Source organism: Cyanistes caeruleus, chromosome 1, assembly GCF_971803275.1.
Source record: "Cyanistes caeruleus chromosome 1, bCyaCae1.hap1.1, whole genome shotgun sequence".
NCBI lineage: Eukaryota > Metazoa > Chordata > Aves > Passeriformes > Paridae > Cyanistes > Cyanistes caeruleus.
Window position 1 is genome coordinate 70,563,539 of NC_141701.1, and position 18,902 is coordinate 70,582,440.

At 35.7% G+C, this 18,902-nt stretch overlaps 1 protein-coding gene and 1 long non-coding RNA gene across 2 annotated transcripts in view; one reads left to right on the top strand and one right to left on the bottom strand.

The window, feature by feature from the left end:
* The first annotated feature begins 462 nt into the window (after positions 1-462).
* LOC147655577 (uncharacterized) lies at positions 463-4,662 on the top strand. Its single transcript, XR_015289239.1, has 2 exons — positions 463-638; positions 1,313-4,662. It is a non-coding gene; the product is annotated as an uncharacterized LOC147655577 (long non-coding RNA).
* Positions 4,663-5,391: 729 nt separating this feature from the next.
* LOC147655578 (ATP-binding cassette sub-family A member 13-like) overlaps positions 5,392-18,902 on the bottom strand; it is a 40,603-nt gene continuing 27,092 nt past the window's right edge. Inside the window, exons 9-14 of the mRNA XM_086897643.1 lie at positions 18,247-18,411; positions 15,066-15,268; positions 8,517-13,223; positions 7,214-7,320; positions 5,789-5,876; positions 5,392-5,447 (exon numbers count right to left, since the gene is read on the bottom strand). Coding sequence (XP_086753769.1) covers positions 5,824-5,876; positions 7,214-7,320; positions 8,517-13,223; positions 15,066-15,268; positions 18,247-18,411 — 5,235 coding nt within the window. The 3' untranslated portion in view covers positions 5,392-5,447; positions 5,789-5,823. The remainder of the gene's footprint in view (positions 5,448-5,788; positions 5,877-7,213; positions 7,321-8,516; positions 13,224-15,065; positions 15,269-18,246; positions 18,412-18,902) is intronic.

Here is an 18,902-nt window from a genome sequence, read left to right on the forward strand (position 1 = left end):
AAATTACAAGTTTTTTAGGAGCCTGTAGAAGCCAAAGTACAGGGCTCCATTGTACTTCTTAGGACAGAATCCACCTCTACCACTTCCACTGAATGTATCTCTTGCTGCTGACAGTACCCAGTCAGGTAGAAGATCTGCAAGACAGTCAAGATATGCAATTTAACACTAACTCCTATGAACATTTTATTTTCCAACTTAGTAATTCGATTTTTTGGTTTTCATTCTGGAACGGAATTTTGCCTTTGTGATTCTATAAGGTTTTCTATATATTTAAAGATTCACTTTTTTGTGTGTGCATTCAATGAACATAATTCTATGAGCAGCATAAGATGATACAGATTTTGACTTCTTGCTGGAGGGAAAATTTGACTGTGATGCAATTTGAAATTTATTTGAAATGTGCCTCACATGAATATCACCATTTCATTGCCATTTTAACACATTTTTTGTTTTATCCCCTAGGTTTAGGTACTCTGAACTTTCCTTGCAGCTTTCTGAGTATCAGAGCTAATCCAAACTCCTACATTCAGTAAATTTATGCTTATAGTCTTTGGGTAATAGAATTCAAGTGATTTCAGATCACTCCATCACGTGGCAATGAGCATGGCCAGCATGTAACATCATGGCAGAAATTATGGGTAAGTATAATAAGCACAAAGAATTCCTGGGCTTAGTCTTACTGTTCCAGAGACAAGCACAGTAGTAGTATATAATCACAGAAATATAGGGCTACAATGGGCCTATAGCTATCATCAGGTTATCAGACAGTGGCTGTATAGACAATAAACATAATAGGTATACTTAAAATATAGCTCTAAAAAGTACTTGTGTAGCTTTCCTAATCAATAAGAGACACAGGCTTTTAATGCTCCAGTTGGACTGGGGAAGGATTTAAGCACTGAGCAAACAAAAAATTCTGTATAGTTATCCAAATGCAAGATGTGTGTATATGTTTAAACTCTAAATATGACTGGCAAAAAGTAAGGACAGAAAGTAATCTGACAATTCAGTGACTTAGCATTATTATTCCAAGGGAGCAAAGGTGTACTGAATCCCATTTAACTGAATTGCTTTCAGATGACTTCTCTCATTACCATTTAGTGGTATCACAATAGCAAGCTAACAATAAAGGCAATCACACTGCCACAGAAGCAGAACAAACCACCTATAAGCAGTTACGATTGTCTGAACTGCATTTTTAATATTGCACCTTATGCGAATAGAGCTTGCAGTAGTTTCTGAAAGTGGAACATCACTGCCATCCAGTGGCTGCTTGACTGAACTGATCAATTTACACCAAATTTACCCTCAGCTCTTAAACAGACGCAGCAGACAGAACCTATTAGTCATCACTGGGGTCACAGTCAAAAGCAACGGTACGACACAACCTTTCCTTCAGAAAACTTAAAATACTCAAGAGTCAACAACTCAAAGTGAAAGTAAAGCAAGACAGTAATGCAAGACAGATAATGCAAGAACAGTGAGGAGCACACAAAAGAATTTAAAAAATATATACATAAGACAACTCCATGCTGCAAGAAGGGGAGATGGTAAGGTACAAAATTATATCTCCAGAAACTCACATCTTTTCTACAATACCAAGACAGCAAAGCTCAAATTCTGTGTCATTACTAGAGGGTAATACACTGCTGAAAGTAATGAAGCAGTGCCATTTAGATCAGAGGAACAGTGCTACTATAAAACTGATCTCTTAATGCATCACATTATTACTTTGAAGTCCTAAAATTCCTGGAGTATTTCACATGGAAGTGGTAAGTGAAATTGTAATATTCCACACAAACAACATGGCTTGTTTTGTTTCAGCTGGCATACCATGTTATAGGTTGACCCACTAATTTGACACCTCTTTTTGATCTTTTACCTCTGAATAAGAGACGCTGACTTCTAAGAGGGTATTGACAGTTTCTTCAGAAATATTGACAGAAGAACCAATGTCCAGCCTTAACTGAGTGATATTCTGCACAAAATCTTTGATTTTCACATCTGGAAGAGGAAAAAATAGTACTGATATCATCAAATTGATTAATTAGACTTCCTACAGATTGTATCCCTTTCATTCAATTCACTGTGAGTGACAATATTGGCTTATGTCAATAGTCTCCATAAACAGTATCCCTTTGAATTTGAAAGAACAAAGAAACAGTTATTGTCCTACAAAATTACACTAGAGTGACTTACTGAAAAAATGCAGAAAACTGGAACCCACCATTCACAAGATTAAAATTGCTGAAGAAAGGTGCTGCTGGATTTTCCAACAATTGTAGCTCCAGATTTTCAGTCACCCTGGAATAATAGCCTTAGTTTCACAAGTTATCAGAACCAAGTCATTGGCATTTTAACGTATAAAGATTAACATTAATAGTGAAATAGAACTAAAAGAGAAAATAGGTCCCATTATGCTCTGTGTGCGCACACTGTGCATGTAGCCAGCACCTCTACAGACCTTCTCATCTGGTATTTATATGGTATAATGGTCATCATATTTAATGCCAAAATGAGACTGTATATATAGAGATACACAGGTATATCTCTACATATATATATGTATTTAGAGATAGATTCCCATAATGACTAAGTGCCCTAGTAAACAGTAGGCTAACAGTAGCAAACTCATAGCTTACAGAGAAGGACAGGTCTAGCAATATCTCACTTCCATGTTTCTTACTGAAGGCACATTTTTAAAACCTAGAGATAGAAATGGCTGCAGTTTAGGATGAAAAAAAAGTCTGTCTAATATAAGTCATAAAAAGTATGCACACATTAGATATGATTTTTCTCTTCAAAACTGGACATGAGCCCTTGGTATTTAGGAGCAGCATCTAGGCTCTAGTTCTTCTGTATTATTACTGTAATTCAGAGACACCATTCAAGCCTGTTATGAAAACAATCCAACAGTCAAACCAGCATAGAAACAATTACAACAATGTCTACTTCTAGCTGATTGCAAATTTGAAATACTCTGTAGTAGCAGCTTTACTTAAAATTTAATTGTTTTCCCCATGCAAATAACAACTATCAGAAAGTTGTTTCGAGTTCAATCCCATCAGTTTACAATCACTGTACTGTGTTTCTAGTTCTTTAAACAGCTGAACTGATCTGATTGCTTAATATTTCACAAAAAGATATTCAGCTATTGAGAGAAAAAGCCATATTAAAAGAGCTATAAATAAAAAATTTAGATATCAAAATTTTGACCTAACTGAAGTCACAGGAAATTGAAAATTTTCTTAGTTGCAATCCAAAGCATTCAGCTGGTGGAGCAGCAAGATCAGCTGCAAGTGCTTGGCAAAAAATATAAGGGTTTTTAGAAATATTCAGTTATTCTAAATTACTTCAATAATTTGTACATTTTATCCACTCAGTTTTAAGTTAAATGAACAAAGCTTAAAAAGACAGTATTTCTCCTGTAATTACTTAATTTAGACCACAGACATATGCAGAGAATAACATCACCAATGATGAACAATTTGGGGTACCAAAATGTGAAAGGTTTTACATTTGCAGTTGTCTCTGAATGTTCCCCATCATTAGCTGGCATTGACAGTTGTCAGTGTTGGTATTCTGCAAGGCTTCCATGAGGCTCTCCAAAACATTGGAAAGTTTTTGGTTTATATGTACCATACTCTCACAATCCCCCTTGTTGAAAGCAGGCAAGTATCTTCTAACATCCTGAAGAACACAATGATCACATGGTTAGTAAATTCATGAGATTGTGTTATAGTTTGAAGTAGCAGCCCTCAGCTACTAGATGATTCTTATTTTCAAATGAGAATATGGGTAAGGTAATATTTTCTTAGTCATTGTATGATTAACTGAAGCCAGATTAAATGTTTTCAAGAACCAAGGAATTTTCAATTATTTGAGTTTTGGAAACAATCAGATTGGGAACTAAGACTAGCTGGTCAAGGAGAGTCATCTACTAATAAAAATGCCAACTTTTTAAAATTAGTTTCAAACCTGAAATAAACTATTCTTTTTCATTTTGTCTTTTTTTTTTCAGTCTGATCGTTTTTATATTTTTTTAAAAAAATTGTTTTGAACATCCGTTTCCATTCAACAAAACAAAATATTTGGATCCTCAAATCCAAAGTTTTTCATGCATTATGCTTTGTATAGCATGCGCTTTTCTATTTTCTCCTGAATACTTATAATTTTGATTTTGCCAAGCTTTTTTTAATATTTTCAGAATTAGGTCAGAGAAGGGTGGTGACTACACAAATGCATTTGGCCTACAGAAATCCGCTTTGAGATATGAGTGATGACATTTGTCATTGTTTACTTTATTACATGCTGTTGGGATCAGAGAAATGTCCACATAGACAAAGCTGCAGAGCTATTTAACAAAGAGAAGACAAATTCTATGCTAAAAAGCATGACCTTAGTATTTTGTCTGTGTACACATACATGTGCTATCCAAAGGCCTGCTTCCAATTCTAGGTGAGTCTCTATATGCCAAATATTACTCTCACCTGCTGACAATTTCATGTTAAAGAAAAACAGACTGAACCCAACTGGTAATCATAACTGCTATTTTAGCCAGAATTATTCTAGCCAAGAAGCTTATTTTTTTCCAGTTTAATTTCACAAATGTTCCTGTGAAGGTTTAAAAGTAAAATAATATATAAAAGTAAAAAAATAAAATAATATATAAAACAATATAAATGTATAAATTAAATGTATAATATAAATGTACTATAACTCATTAAATTAGCAGAATGACAGAATTTAAAGAAATTAAAAATGGGCTGCTGTTTGACATTGATTGACAATCCAATTATTCTAGTTATAGGACTTCTAATAATTCAGAGTCATACTTACAGCTTGTAAAGCTCACCAGTCTTTATTTTAGGAATTTCTTTGGGGTATCTCTATCAAAATTATCAGAGCTATAGCTATTTAAGCCTCAGGTTTCTACAGCCACTGTGGGGACTTTCATTCAGACAGTGGGAAAAAAAAGGAAATTTTCATTAGTTTCCAAAGTTTAATGCATGTTGTAAAGTACACTTGTAGGTGAGGGTCTCAGTAAAGGAGTCAAACTGATTCACATGAATGCCTCTCAGTGTTAAAACAGGAAAGAAGAAGCTTTATTCTGTGACTCCAGTATTTATAGATTCTTGACAATGACCAGGGATTGGATAATTAAGTTACAATCACACTGGTCATGCAAAATGTCCATGAAAAGACGTTTCTTAGAAGGAACATAAACAACTTACATTTATAAAACTTTCATGGGAAAGTAACTAAAACTATGAAAACATTATCAGAAGGCTTTAGTTTTCAGGGCAACAGTGAGGGAATCATTCCGACCTGAAAATGATCTTGAACCACGGCAATCCCTTCAAAGACAGCAAGGAGCAAGTGACTCATTAATCCATCTTTACACTTTTTAATGGCACAGAAAATGTTGCTAAAGACAATGGGCTCTTCTGTAAGAGAAAATGTCCAGACTTAATCAGTTAAAAAAACCCAAGAACTTGAAAACTAACTAAAGGTTACCCAACTAATAAGGGATAGAAAAATTTTTAAAAGCAAGAAACATCTGATGTGTTAAGCCACAGAGAAATATTTCTTACTAAATTCATGTATCATTTCAGAGGACAAGGCAGGCTGGTTTGATTCAATTTCAGTTACTCTTCTCCATTACATTTTCCTGACCAGTAATAAGAACATCCCTACCTGATACAGAACCAGAGTAGAAAATTTCATATTTGCTCTTCAAGAGCAAGAAGCATAACTGTGAGAAGCTGAGTATATTAACCACATCTACCTTTTCCTTGGGCAGGCTCCCCTGATAGCATTTCCCTATAGGAACACCTGGGTGTTATTAACCCTTCGGTGAGCAGTAACTTTCAAACCTAGGGGAGTGAAACAGCATTACATAAGATTTTCCATATTTTAGGATAATGAACCCATATAGGATGATAGTCACCCATGGAGGCTATTTCTACTCAAGCCTGCAGCTTGCACCACATCCTTGGAAAAAGCCTCCGTTTCGCTGGCTGCAGTGGATTTGTACATAGAATAGTAGTGAAAGAATTTGACTTGACTGCTGAATTCTCATTCAATTTTTTCAAATATGTTTCTTTTTTTTTTCCTTAAGTTTGGTTCTTAAGTAAATAGGAAGAATAATAAACATGAAACACTGCTTCTAAAACAAGTAAACCTTGATCTTGCTCATAGAAGTAATACAATACAATTCCTCAAATCAAACCAAATCAAGCAGTTTTCATCTTTTCTCATTAGGTTTCACAATGTTTTTTGTAACTAATGAAACATTCCCACAAACAGAGGATTGAAATAAGCATGTCTTACTCCTTGGAACTACATCCATCACAGGAGAGTGGAGAAGACAGTCAAAATTGGGTTGTAATCACATCTTATACTCTTTTGGAAATTCATTTGACATAAAATATTCCAGATCTCATCCCTTGCTCTAGAAGGGCAGGTTAATGCCTCATAATTGCTCTTTGCAAACAATTCTGGGCATAGTTGGCTAAAGTATGAGCTTTGAAAAGCACTGGCATTTGTTATCCAAAGAAAATATAATATGAAATTATACTCAGGTCAAAATAGAGCCTTTCTTGAAGTACGCAACTTGGGAGCATATACATAAGGAATAAAACAAGGTAACACATTAAAATTTGAACAATTCGTTCAAATAGTGAAAGAGAAGTAAAAGAGAAAATAGGGTCCCATTATGCTCTGTGTGCAGACACCGTGCATGCAGTCACCATTTCTACAGACCTTCACCTGAAGGTGAAGTTTTCAGCTACAGGTAGCAAATTCACTGGTGTGACATGGCCAGAAATGGAAGATGCTTTTTCCTTTAAATACCTGCCCCATTTTTCCTTACTGTCAACTACACACTGCCCTGTGGCAAGTCCGCCTCATTAAAAGAAATGATCCTGTGACTTGACTCAGCTCACTAGCTGAGAAGGAGCAGCAAGATCTCCTGCTTTCACTGGGATTTTAAATCTACATGAACACTCCAGAAAGAAATCATTCCTTTGTATGATCTGCAATCAGATTTTTTTTCCTGTGCCTCTGCTGGTTTAATTTCTAGACATCAGTATGCTTGCCTTGCTTGGCATCACCCAAATTACCTTATTTGTATGAAAGTTTGATCAGAGTAAAGCCTTAACCTAACAGCAGTAATACATAGGGACTCCGAGTCAATACTGTGGTAACCAACCTGAAAAGATTTTGAGAATATTCAAAATGGCAAATTGCAATTCCTGCAATAATATGATGCTATCTGGGTATAAACTTTCCTGAAGAATATTGCAGATTTTAGACGCTCTGTAGAAACATCAATAAGAAAACATTATTTTCATTCCAAGGGTACCACAGAAAAATTTCAAGAACTGACAATGCACAAATGCAGTCTTCAATGAGCCACACAAGGATTTCAATATTAAGAGTTATTACATTTGTTTTAACTATTTAAAAAACTGAATATAATACTTCCCTGTTAGAAAAATATACTCCAGGTGCGCTAGAAAATACCGTCACAAAATAAGCAAAATTGTAATAGGTTCAGAAATACTGAGAGCCCAAAATAAGTTGACTTGATGGTAAAAAGCAGATAATCAGCATGTAGGAGAAAATAAACCACTTTTCTAGTACTTGCTTTTGGTATTTTTCAACAGATTAGGTTAATACTTGACCCTGATGGACAATGATTTTATGTATTTGCATGAAATTAATCACGAAGGTCAAAATACCACATCAGAGCATCAACTTTACAATGCTGTTTCTTAGCTGGTTTATGTCAGTGGACCAGTAGCACCACCAGCAAGATACCCTAGAGCTGTTTGGAGCAACTAATTGTGGGCTCATTCAATATTGTTTAAATGCAGCAACTCCAGTCCAGCAGCCTATTTATTAAGTAAACAATCAGTAACTCTGAAGCAGTTTCCTCTGCTTCTGAATTTCTGATCTGAATAATCAGGCAGAAGTGACCATGGACTCAAGATTCCTTCAGATAGTGGATTTGTTAAATTTAACAACTTAATAACCATAAGACATCAACAAATTTAAGTTAAAGGAAATTTGTAGAGCTATATTTGGATATAGAAAAAAACCTCCATGCATACCACAAAGAATTGGGCCCAAGAATTCCTCAACATTTAGCTCTGTAGGCAAAAATGACTGTTGCCTGCCAATTAGTGGGGGTTCAGTATTCAGATTTGCAAGGATTTTAAAATACAAGTACATTCAAAATAATTGTTTCTAGAATAGTTCCAAAGAAACCAGTTCAAGTGTCAATACATATGACTAAACACATATACTAAACATAAACTAAACACAATAATTTGATCCACACAATGTGTTCTGATACCAAATATGGCTGGTATGAACAACATAAGTTGGAACAAATCTGAAATGAAACACTAATTAACTTAATAAAAGTTCTGATAGAGTTGGTCATAAACAGAGAGTCCTTCTGTCATTGTCAGCACACTTCCCAAAATGAGTACATGGAAAACACTCACCTTAGTTTTGCCATTACATCCTTATGCAAATTCATTAATAAGAGTTTTATTTTATTCCTGTCACGTTCTGCAGTAGACTGAAATATTATTTGCAAAATCTCTTGTATGATCTCCAGACTTCTACTTTGAGACTGAGTAGAAATGTCTCTATATGGTACATTATAAAAAAATGAATCAATGAAGTCAACTTTATGAAGCTTAGTATTGTTTGTACGCATAGCTTCTTCTACAAGATCAATATCAGCAATTATATGAAGGAGGCTGTTAGGCAAAACTGAAAAAGCAGCATGAGTATTATTCAATTTTGCTCTGCTAAAATGACTATCACCAAACAATATACCAGTGTAGTCCTTCTTAGACTTATTTTGGAATAGCTCCAGAAAGGCAATAACATCTTTGACAGCCAGCAGTAGGTCATTTGATGAACTTTCATTAGTCATAAGGAGAATTAGAGTATGCATTATTTTAGAATAATTTTTATTGTTACAGTCACATAGAACGCTCTTCACCATGTCTTGTATATCTTCAAAATTTCTTGATATAGCATCTACAGATGATGTCTTAAACTGCTCTAGTAAAACATCAGAAGCCACTGAAGAGGACTGTCCAGTGGCAAACTTTAGTAATTGAAACTCCTGATCTATCACCACAAGTAAGTGTCTAACACTAAAATTCACCAATAAATTTTCTTTGCTTGAAACTACAGGAAACCATAAATTCTCAAAGTTGTTAGCTATATTGATACTCCCACTTAAAGCTGATATTGTCATAAGCATTGAGTGTGTCTGGTTTCCAATAGATGACAGTGACATTAAAGGCTGAATTACAGAAAGAAAAGAAAGGACAGCTTCAGTATTCAGGAGTCTAGAAACTTCACTGGTCATATCCTTCACGTTAGTAAGAACACTCTCAAATGATGTTCTTGACTCTCTGTTCCAAGTTAGGCCACCATAAAGATTATCCAGCTGTTCAAGAAGACTTTTGGCCATCTCCACATCCGATGCCAAAATGCTGTCCAGAGTTTCTATAATTTGTAAAGCCATTCGGCTCTTAGGTGTGGAGGAACAATTGATTGCGTGCGTATTATTCACCTGCAGTGGCACAGCATAAAGGGATAGCTTATTCCAAAAATCTAGCAGCTCTTTGAGAACTGAGCTATTTGTATGATGGAGCTCAGAAAACTTCAAAATTATAGAGTTCCATTCTTTGATCTGATGAAAAAAGCAAGTCAGATTGCGAGTGATATCCATCTGAATGTCCTCCATAAAGCAAGCAAAACTGTCATCCAGAGTGATGAGTTTAAGCTCCTTAATGATTTGAATGACTGAATTATAATGAAGAGTAGAATTGGTATGCACAAAGTCACAAGGTTTAACAGTGGGATCATTCTGAGGTGTTGCTGTTGTGAGAGTCCAGCAGAATGCTGCAGAAAAACAAACAGAGGCCTCTCCAGATTCATCAGAGATGTCTGCCAATGTCTCCAGCAATGTTAGAAGACTATCTATTTGGGTTGAGAACTCCTCATCAGTAAACAGAGGCATTTTTTCTTCCTGAGTCACTATGAAAGCATATATTTCAGTAAGTGCTTCTGTAATGTTTCCATGAGCCAGTCTTTCTGTAAGGCTGATGACATCAAAGAGGATGTTGAACACATCTTCAGTATTGTAGAGCTCATCTTGTTCAAAAAGCTGTGTTATTTGCTGTACAGCAGTCAGGTTCCAGTAACATGATACGTTCTCAAGTATATCCCACCAGTCTATTAAAGTACCTAACTCAGAGTTCGCAAGAGAAAAATATTTGATATTTTTAAATAAATTTTCTAGGTTCTCCTGGACCTGTTTGAATCTACTTATCAAAAACTCAACATCCATTTTTCTCACATTTTGCACCAAGGCAACCATATGCTTTAGAAACTCCTTTTCATCTCTTAATGGAAAGACAGTAAAAGTAGGAGTCTTGAAAATTTCAAGTACCTTCCTTACCAGTTCAATATTCAGACCTGCTGTTTCTATCAGTTTCTGAGGAAATGTTTTGTGTTCATTCTGCAAGTTTGAGTCAAGTTTTCTAATCATATATTGAAAGAATTCCATCAGCAAACTGATATTTTTCCCATGCAAGAAAGGTTCAATCTCCTTGTCCAAATGAGAGGAGCTGTTTTCTTGGACTTCAAAAGTCTCATTTTTCAGAAGACTTTGAATTTCTAACAAAAGTTCCGCTGATATAAGATGAATGTGGTGAAAAGGATTAAGGAGCATTCTTGAAGTCCTGTTAAAACCACGGGTTGACTGACTAAAATGGGTCTTATTTGACATATACAATGAACTCCCAAACAAATCACTGACAATAGTTTGTATTTGCTCTCCAGAATTATTTAAAAGTCTAAAAATAAGTTCAAGCACATTAATGACATCTTTCACATAAAATTCAGGGAGAATAAATTTCAAAGTTTTTGCTATGATATTGAAATAAACACTTACACAAATCACATCAGAACCACCTAGGGAACATTCAGGGAGTATCAAATTAAAAACAAATTTAACAAAGTCCATCACATTCATTAGCTTAGCATCTGTCTCAGCATTTCCCAGAGACTGCAGAAGAATTAAAATATGTTTTGCACTTTCAAGGTGGGAAGGTGACTTGTATTTTTCAATGAGATTACTTAATCCATGTATCCATGTGTTACAATCCTCTGCTTCATCCATTGTACTGTGAAAGTTTAGAAAGAAGTTAAGATGAGATGAAAAATTTGTTTGCAAGTAGCCTACGTCTTTCAGAGTATTATCCAAAATTAGTTTGGTAATATTCTGGAAAATGCTGATGCAAACCACATATTTGTCCTGAAGTACACTTTTTAAAAAAGCAGATGTATCATTTATCTCAGTGACCATAATTTCAAGTTCCTTTTGGGAGAGCTTAAGAACAGTAGAAAGGGAATTTCCAATGGAAAATACACTAACACCCTTATCTTCTCCTTCAGAACCTCCTGAAATGAAAGCATCAAGCCATAAATTCAAAAACTCTTCATTAACAATTTTCAGTATGGATTTCTGCATTTTAGTTATTGCAACTCCCATTGTCTCTAAAACACTTTCTAAACTCCTATCTTTAAGCAAGTTTGTGACATCAAATGCATTGTTAATTACCCTTTGAAGATTAACAAGGAAAGCCTCAAAATCTTTCAAGTCATTTAAATTGCCATGTTCCTGAAATAGAAATTTTAATAGCTTCATTGCTGTTCCTGTAGCTTCAACAATAGCCATAGCTGTATTATTGCACAGTTCATCTTGAGTTATGTTTAAAATGTTTTCAGAGAGATATGTCAAATCATCTCTTAGGCAGACAAAACAAGTTGAATTCAAATTTAAGATTTCTGATGCTTCTTCAAAAATCTCTGTCCACGTTTGAAGCCATGTAAAAGTGCAGTGCAAAGCAGAAGGCACACTTATCTTATCTCCCCAGTTTATTACATTAGACAGGACACTGTTCAATGGAAGCAGAAATAAGTTATAAATCTCTGCTGAATGTTGTTCAGAACTCATATTTTCTAGATAAAAATCAGCACACACATTATTTACCAGGCATTCTGGAGACAGATCAAAAAATTCTTCCAAATAACATAAGGCAGCTGTTTGGAGCTCTTCATCTATAAATAAAGTTTTAAGGCTGCTTAGAGTGTCATAAACAACTTGTATATCTTCTTTTCCATTCTGTACAAGGAACTCTGCCTGAAACACTGTGTAGTTATAAATTAATAGTAACTTTTCACAGAGGGACTTACTGGTGAGGTTCCAGAGAAGATTGAAAGTTTCAAAAAGAAAGTCAAAAACTATTTCCTTATTTTGCAAATCATGCCATACTTGAGAAGATGACATACTTTTTGAAGTCTCATAAAGAAGTTTTAACAGAGTGTTATTGCTTTTAATATCTAAAATCAGATCATAATTCTGGTACAGAGAGAAAATGTTTGGTACAAATGAGGCCACACTAGTATCATTTAAATTTTGGATATTTCTGAGGAAATCATGCACAATTTCTCCTAATTCTTGCACCTTATACATAAAAGTTGCATTTGAGAGAAATAAAGAGGTATTACTCACTCCAGGAATTGTGCTAAATGACACATTGACATGATCACCAGACAAAGATCTAACTTCACAGAGATTTATTTGGAAGTGTCCACTTAAATGCTTTAAGTGGTCCAAAGCAGTAATATTTAACTCTGGCCAATCGGTCAGGGTATTTTTGAGCAACGCCATACTTCTATTAAAGATTTTATTTTCTGTAATAGAAGATAAAATTCTACATAAGGTCTCAATTAACTCTTCCTCTTCTACTTGACTCAGCAAAGAAACCCTAGAATCAAGTTCATGGAATACAATTTCTATGGTATGCCAGAAAAGTTCTGCCCTCTTTTTTGTCCAGAAACTCTGAAGAGGCTGGAAATCTTTTTGTAGCTCATTATAAAGTTCAGAAACTGCAAGTGAGAAATTGGTGGCAGATTCCTCCCCCTCAGTAAAATTTTTTATCCACGTAATTGCATTATTCAAGGCATTTTCAATTAGAGACTTGTTTTTAGAAAATGAGAAATCAAACATAATTTTTTCTATGACTTCTACAAGATGAAAGAGGTGAACCCTTTTCTTTTCACCAGAAATCCTCAAGTTTTCTTCTGTTTTCAAAAACGCTTTGAAAGATGTCAAAATCCTGAAAAATTAACAGCAAATTTTTTTATTGTTAGTTACCTAGCAGACAGACAAGAATGTTTTTAACTACATATTATTTAATATTAGAATCTAGGTTTATTTACTTAATTCAAGACAATTCCAAATATAACTTAAGTAGCAGTCACTACAAAATCTGAATTAGCAAAACTTGACAATTGCACTGGTTTTCAAAAAATGTGAAAAAAACCTACTGGAAAGTCACAACTTCATTCAAATAAAAACCTGAATGTAGACAGCAGTTAAAGAATTGTGCATTTATCAGGACTTACAATCAAGCTTGTAAGCCACAGAGTCCAACACCTTTGAGTACACCCCATTTTCATCTGCTGAAAAGAACAAGGCTTTTATGTTTCACAGACTAATTATTTTACAGACAGGAATGTACCAGTTGACTGCCTGATAGCTGAACATTGCTATTTTAGTATCAACAAAAACATGAAATCACTGTGAAAATCGGAATGCACCAACTGATCTTTCTATTGTGTCAGTATTATTTATCAAAAGAAAAAACAATTACTGTCTCTAAGATTAGTCAAGAGGAGGTGCATGGAAAAAAGAATCTTTGAATGTAAAGGCCTCAAGTCGAAAATATTTTCTCCTTAAATATATTTTCTTTCTCTCCAGACTGCAATCACCAGAGTTAGAGCACAGAAACATTGTGTACTGCAAGTAAAAGGGTAAAACTGCTAAAAAACCCTTTGTTGTTGCTTACAACTGCAGCAGCACAGCAGTCTCCTTTTATAATTTAGAACCAAATTTCAAAACCCCCTACTAAATTTTTGAAAAACTTGACTGCAATCTCTCTTACTAGTTGGTAACGGATTATTTCTTTCAGATTTACCCTCAGATGTTGATTTGTATAGCATGAATCATATCTCCTCCAGTTACAGTGTTTGTTATGAACAAGTAATTAGAAGCAGTGAGAAACCAAGGCCAATATTATAACTTCAGGAAGCAATGCAAGTTATCCAGTGTGTAGTTAGAAAGAGGAAAGTATCAGTTCCTGTGCTCTGCCATAGACCTTTCTTGAGGCTCTGCCAACTCTGACAAACATTAACTCCCTTTATGTACAACTTAACTCCTCTGTAGAACCTGTCAGATGAGGAAGATTCGAACATATTCTTAATATGTTTGACAAAACATATTCTTAATAAGAAAGGGCTTATAGCCACACCTTCATATAAAGTGTTTACATTTACATTAAGTGATGAACCAAACAGAGAACTTGAAACTGTAAGTTTCAACTTCAAAACCATCCAAAGAAATCATAGTCTCAGAGTGCCCTAGATGAGATTGCAAACTACATATGTACAACTTATTCTATGTGTTTAAAACTGTTTTCCATAGTTTGTAGCTGTTGCTGTAGGCTTCTGTTATAAGATTTCCTGCACAACTGAGGTTGACTTCTACAATAAAAATTCTAATTATTTCACATGCACTGGACTTGCTATACATGAGAAGTATTAGAGTCTACAACTCTTGTGGGAATTAAACTTTGTTGCAGAACAAGATAAAGAATTCAGGTCCTAGTTCAGAATGCCAATTATCCATAGCTGCTGATTCCTGTGAGTCCTGATCATGTAGTAGCCACATCCTCTGCTGAGCCTGTTGAAAGATATACTCTGAAGCAAAAATTTCTTTTCTGGAACATGTAAGCATCAGCACAATCATTTGACTGCATACAAGGTTTTGAACTATAGAATAAAAAATAAAAACACATAACAGACAAAAAACCAGAAATCAATTAAATGCAAAGTGAAAACAAATATTCAGGTTGATCTACTATTCTAAGAGAAGTTGCGGAAAGGTAAGTATAACTTGCCAATCATGAGATGAAACATATCCTTCTGAAAAATAGGCATCTGATTTCTCATTCCATTGCTGGATCAGGGTATTTATCTCTGAAAATAGTTTCCTGACTTCTTTGTCATCTAGAAATTGAGACATTAAATCAGCCATGATTCTTCTAAGTTCCAAAAGGAGATTCTGAGAGAGACTGCTGCTGCCAAGCCATTGGTCAAGTATCTAGAGGATTGAATGCAAAACAGAACATCTCATTAATCAAAGCTTTCTTACTTAGGCAGTACACAGAATTAGCATGTCTTGAAAAAAATTCACACAATCAATAATAATACCAAAATGTCTCCCTAACAACCTCTCTAGACTATGAAGTTACTAATGTGACAAAGGTTGATTTTCAATACAATTTTGACTGGCATGCGAGTTGTCAATGTAACAGGCTGCAGCACACAGACAGCTGACATCCTATGTAGTGCTGACCTTGCCTAAAGACCCAGGAATAGAAAAAAGATGGACTGAGGCTGAAATCAACCAAAAGCTGACCTCCACAGCCAATTACTCAGGCTTCCTTTACTAGACTTCTGCCTACACTGCAAATATGATGGAAGATAGCAGCCTTAATATTTTTGGAGTCCCATAATACAGAGATGGTGAAGGAGCCTGCATGCTCCCACTGCGAAGCCCAGAAATAAGCGTAACGAGGCCAGGCCAAAATTACTGACTCTTGTCCTTCACCATTACCTTTCTTTTTAATGCCAAGTGAATACAACAGATTTACTCTAAGAGATATTCTGTTCACCAAGATAATTCACACTGGCCAGCAGCTTACAGTATTCCGGGTTCCCATAATAAGAATGTCAATCCTTGCTAAGAGTTTTAAAATCATGGCTGAAGTTATTATTGGATTTTCCTACATAGAAACTAGTTAATTTGTTTTGGCAATCACACTGAATTATTACCTCCTACTTCATCATACAACAGGGAAACCTTCTCAGAGATCACATTTTTGAGGAAATACACAGGAAGCTCTACATGTTTTCTTTAGATAATATTACGAAGATCTCCAGAGCAGCTTGATACATGATTCTTCTTTTTTTTAATGGAGAAAAATATGATATGTCAGTATAAAAACAAATACCAGTGTTAAGGTAGCTAGGTGTTTTTCTTAGGAAACATCTGAATGTTTAATTATTTCATCCATGCAACAACACATGTCATTACAGAGAATGCATGCCAAGCTGTTCTGTCAGTTTAGAATTTAATATGCTCTACTGCAGGTTTACTTTTATCTTGCTTCAGCCATTATTGTCAGAGACAAAGGGATAATAAATAAATTATTGTTGTGGTTTTAAAGCATTAGCTAAAAAATCACTAGAAAATATATTCATTTCTTGTGAGATATGGATTAGAAGAAGGGCAAAACAGGCTTAACACTTAAAAGGAATAAAGAAAGTTTATTAACAGAACTACAAGAATAAGAAACCAGAATAAAACCTCCAGAAACCCTCTTTCCTCACTACCCAACCATTCTCTTGTTCACATGACAACACAGAGACAAAAAAAGCCTGGTGGTTAAAACAATCTCAGCTTTGCTGTAGTCTTTTCATAAGACTTTGTAGAGAAAAAGAAGTTGTCTTTTCTTAATCTATGGAGTTTTTCACAAGAAAACCATTTTCTCATGGCTTTCTATTTTTCTGATGCCAGCTGCCCGGACAACTCTGCCATCAGTTCCTTCCTCCCATTTCACACCACTCTGAGGTGTGTTCATGGGCCATGAGTCAAAAAGGGGTGTCATTTTAAGGATGAGTTATTCAAAGCCAAAAGTTTTCTTCATCTGTCTCTGTGATCATCTCTGGAGACAGAAGTTTTCTCTTTGTCTCTTAAAGGCTACAAATCTTCAACAACTATCACCTCCTTTTTCTGTTCCAGCATCTCATAGGATCACATCTACTTCACCATTTGCTTAGATCCACACTTTGAAATACTCCATTCCCCCCAAATTATACTTTCATGAATTAAAGGAGTTTTTTTTCAGAACATTATTGTCCATCTCCATAGTTTTAGCAAAAGAATATTTCAGCTTATTAAGGCATCTCCTTCTCTCCCCCATCTGAAGCTTAATTATTTTCTTCACTGTCTTTGATAGTCTATGTTGTCCCTTTACATGTTGATCACTCACTCTTCTCCTCTCTCTGGAAAAAGGATTAATCTGCAAGTCTCATCTGGGTAGTGAAAGGGTTAAAGTCTTGCCCAGGCCTTGTGGATGGTCTCATGATCTCTGCTGGAGCAGCAGCTGGAGCTGTCTGTGATAGAAGATTTTCCATGGCTGCTCTGGGGAGTGTGGCCACTATCTCAGCATACCGCAGGCCAATGGCTTTCCCTCCCCTTACTCGGCAGTCTCTGGTGAAACTCAGCAGTGGCAGAAATTGCAGCCGAGCCAGGGACCAGCCTGGGCTGGCAGCCCTGCTGTACAAGGCCCAGTGAGCCCTCTGGGATGGGGCTCCTGACACTTCACAAGCTCCATCCCCCCCTGGGAACTGCAGAAGTCCGGCCAGCCCCGCTCCCCCTGTGGCCTTGTCCGGCCTGGGAGGGAGGAGGAGGCTGAACCGGAGCTCTGTTACCTCTTCAAAGCCGGAAACCAGAGAGAAAAAGAAATTCCTGGGCTTAGGTCTTAAGGTGGTGTTCACAGGTTGATCTCAGTTTTCAATGGTCAAAACTACTGTCAGTTCTCAGAAATGGCCAGTTATTGGCCAGGAGAAAAACTCCCATCAGCCTCCAGCAGCCTTAACTTCCTTAGGTGTTTCCCTTTGTTTCTTAAATGACAATCCATCACAATTATTTATCAGTGGAGGTGTCTAGTCAATTTTCAGGTTTGTTCAACATTCAGTCTCAGGTGGAACAGTAAATGTTTACTGGAACAGTAAACAGTTTCCTCTGACAGGTCTTGGCATTGCAGTATATTTCATTACATTCCCTATTAGATTTCAAATCTGAATCTCCATTAATGAGAAAATCGGATTAAGTGGACACATGATGATAGATTATACTTCCACTACAATGATTCTTTATAAGGATTATTTCATTTTATCATCAAATTTCATGAAAACAACATTTTATAGATAACTTAGAACTTTTAACTGAGTTACCACTGACAACGTACATACAAAAACTAGGCATCCAGTCTATTAACTTATTAAAATTACCTGTGCATAGAGTTTGAACTTGCTGACTTCAGAAACAAGATACAGTTTGGCCTCATGCTGTGCAGAATTACAGCCCTCTCCATTATGCTTTTCGTTTGCTTCATCTTCTGGGACGAAAGCCAGAGCAGAGCACACAAACTGCTCCAGTGTCTCTCCTGTGGGAATCTGGCAAAGACAAAAGCAATTGATGAGTATTTCAAGTGCGTTGCTGCGTTATCTCTCCTATCAACTTACTTATCTAGTGAAAATAACACATAGTCTCTTCAGCAAGAACAAAGCCCTTTTAACCCAGCCTCATATTCCCAGGCACATAATTCAAAGTACTCCACATGCAGGTTGCTGTATAAAATACAGTGGCCCCATTAAGCTGCTCATACAACGGTCAGAATGATGAGACTTGTATATGCAAGGAGTTTTCATCTTGTAGGTACACTATTGTTCCTACTTGTACAATAATTTTCAGGCTGGTGCTAAACTGACTTGACTATGATACAGTACCCCTACAGTAGAATAACTATATTGAAACAACTTCACAAATATAAAAATTAGTGATATAAAAAGCACTTAGTACAATGATACATCTCAACCAGTGACTACATGCAGCAGACTAATTTTAAATCAAGGTTGGTTGGTTTCAAGAGAGTGGCCAAGAGAAC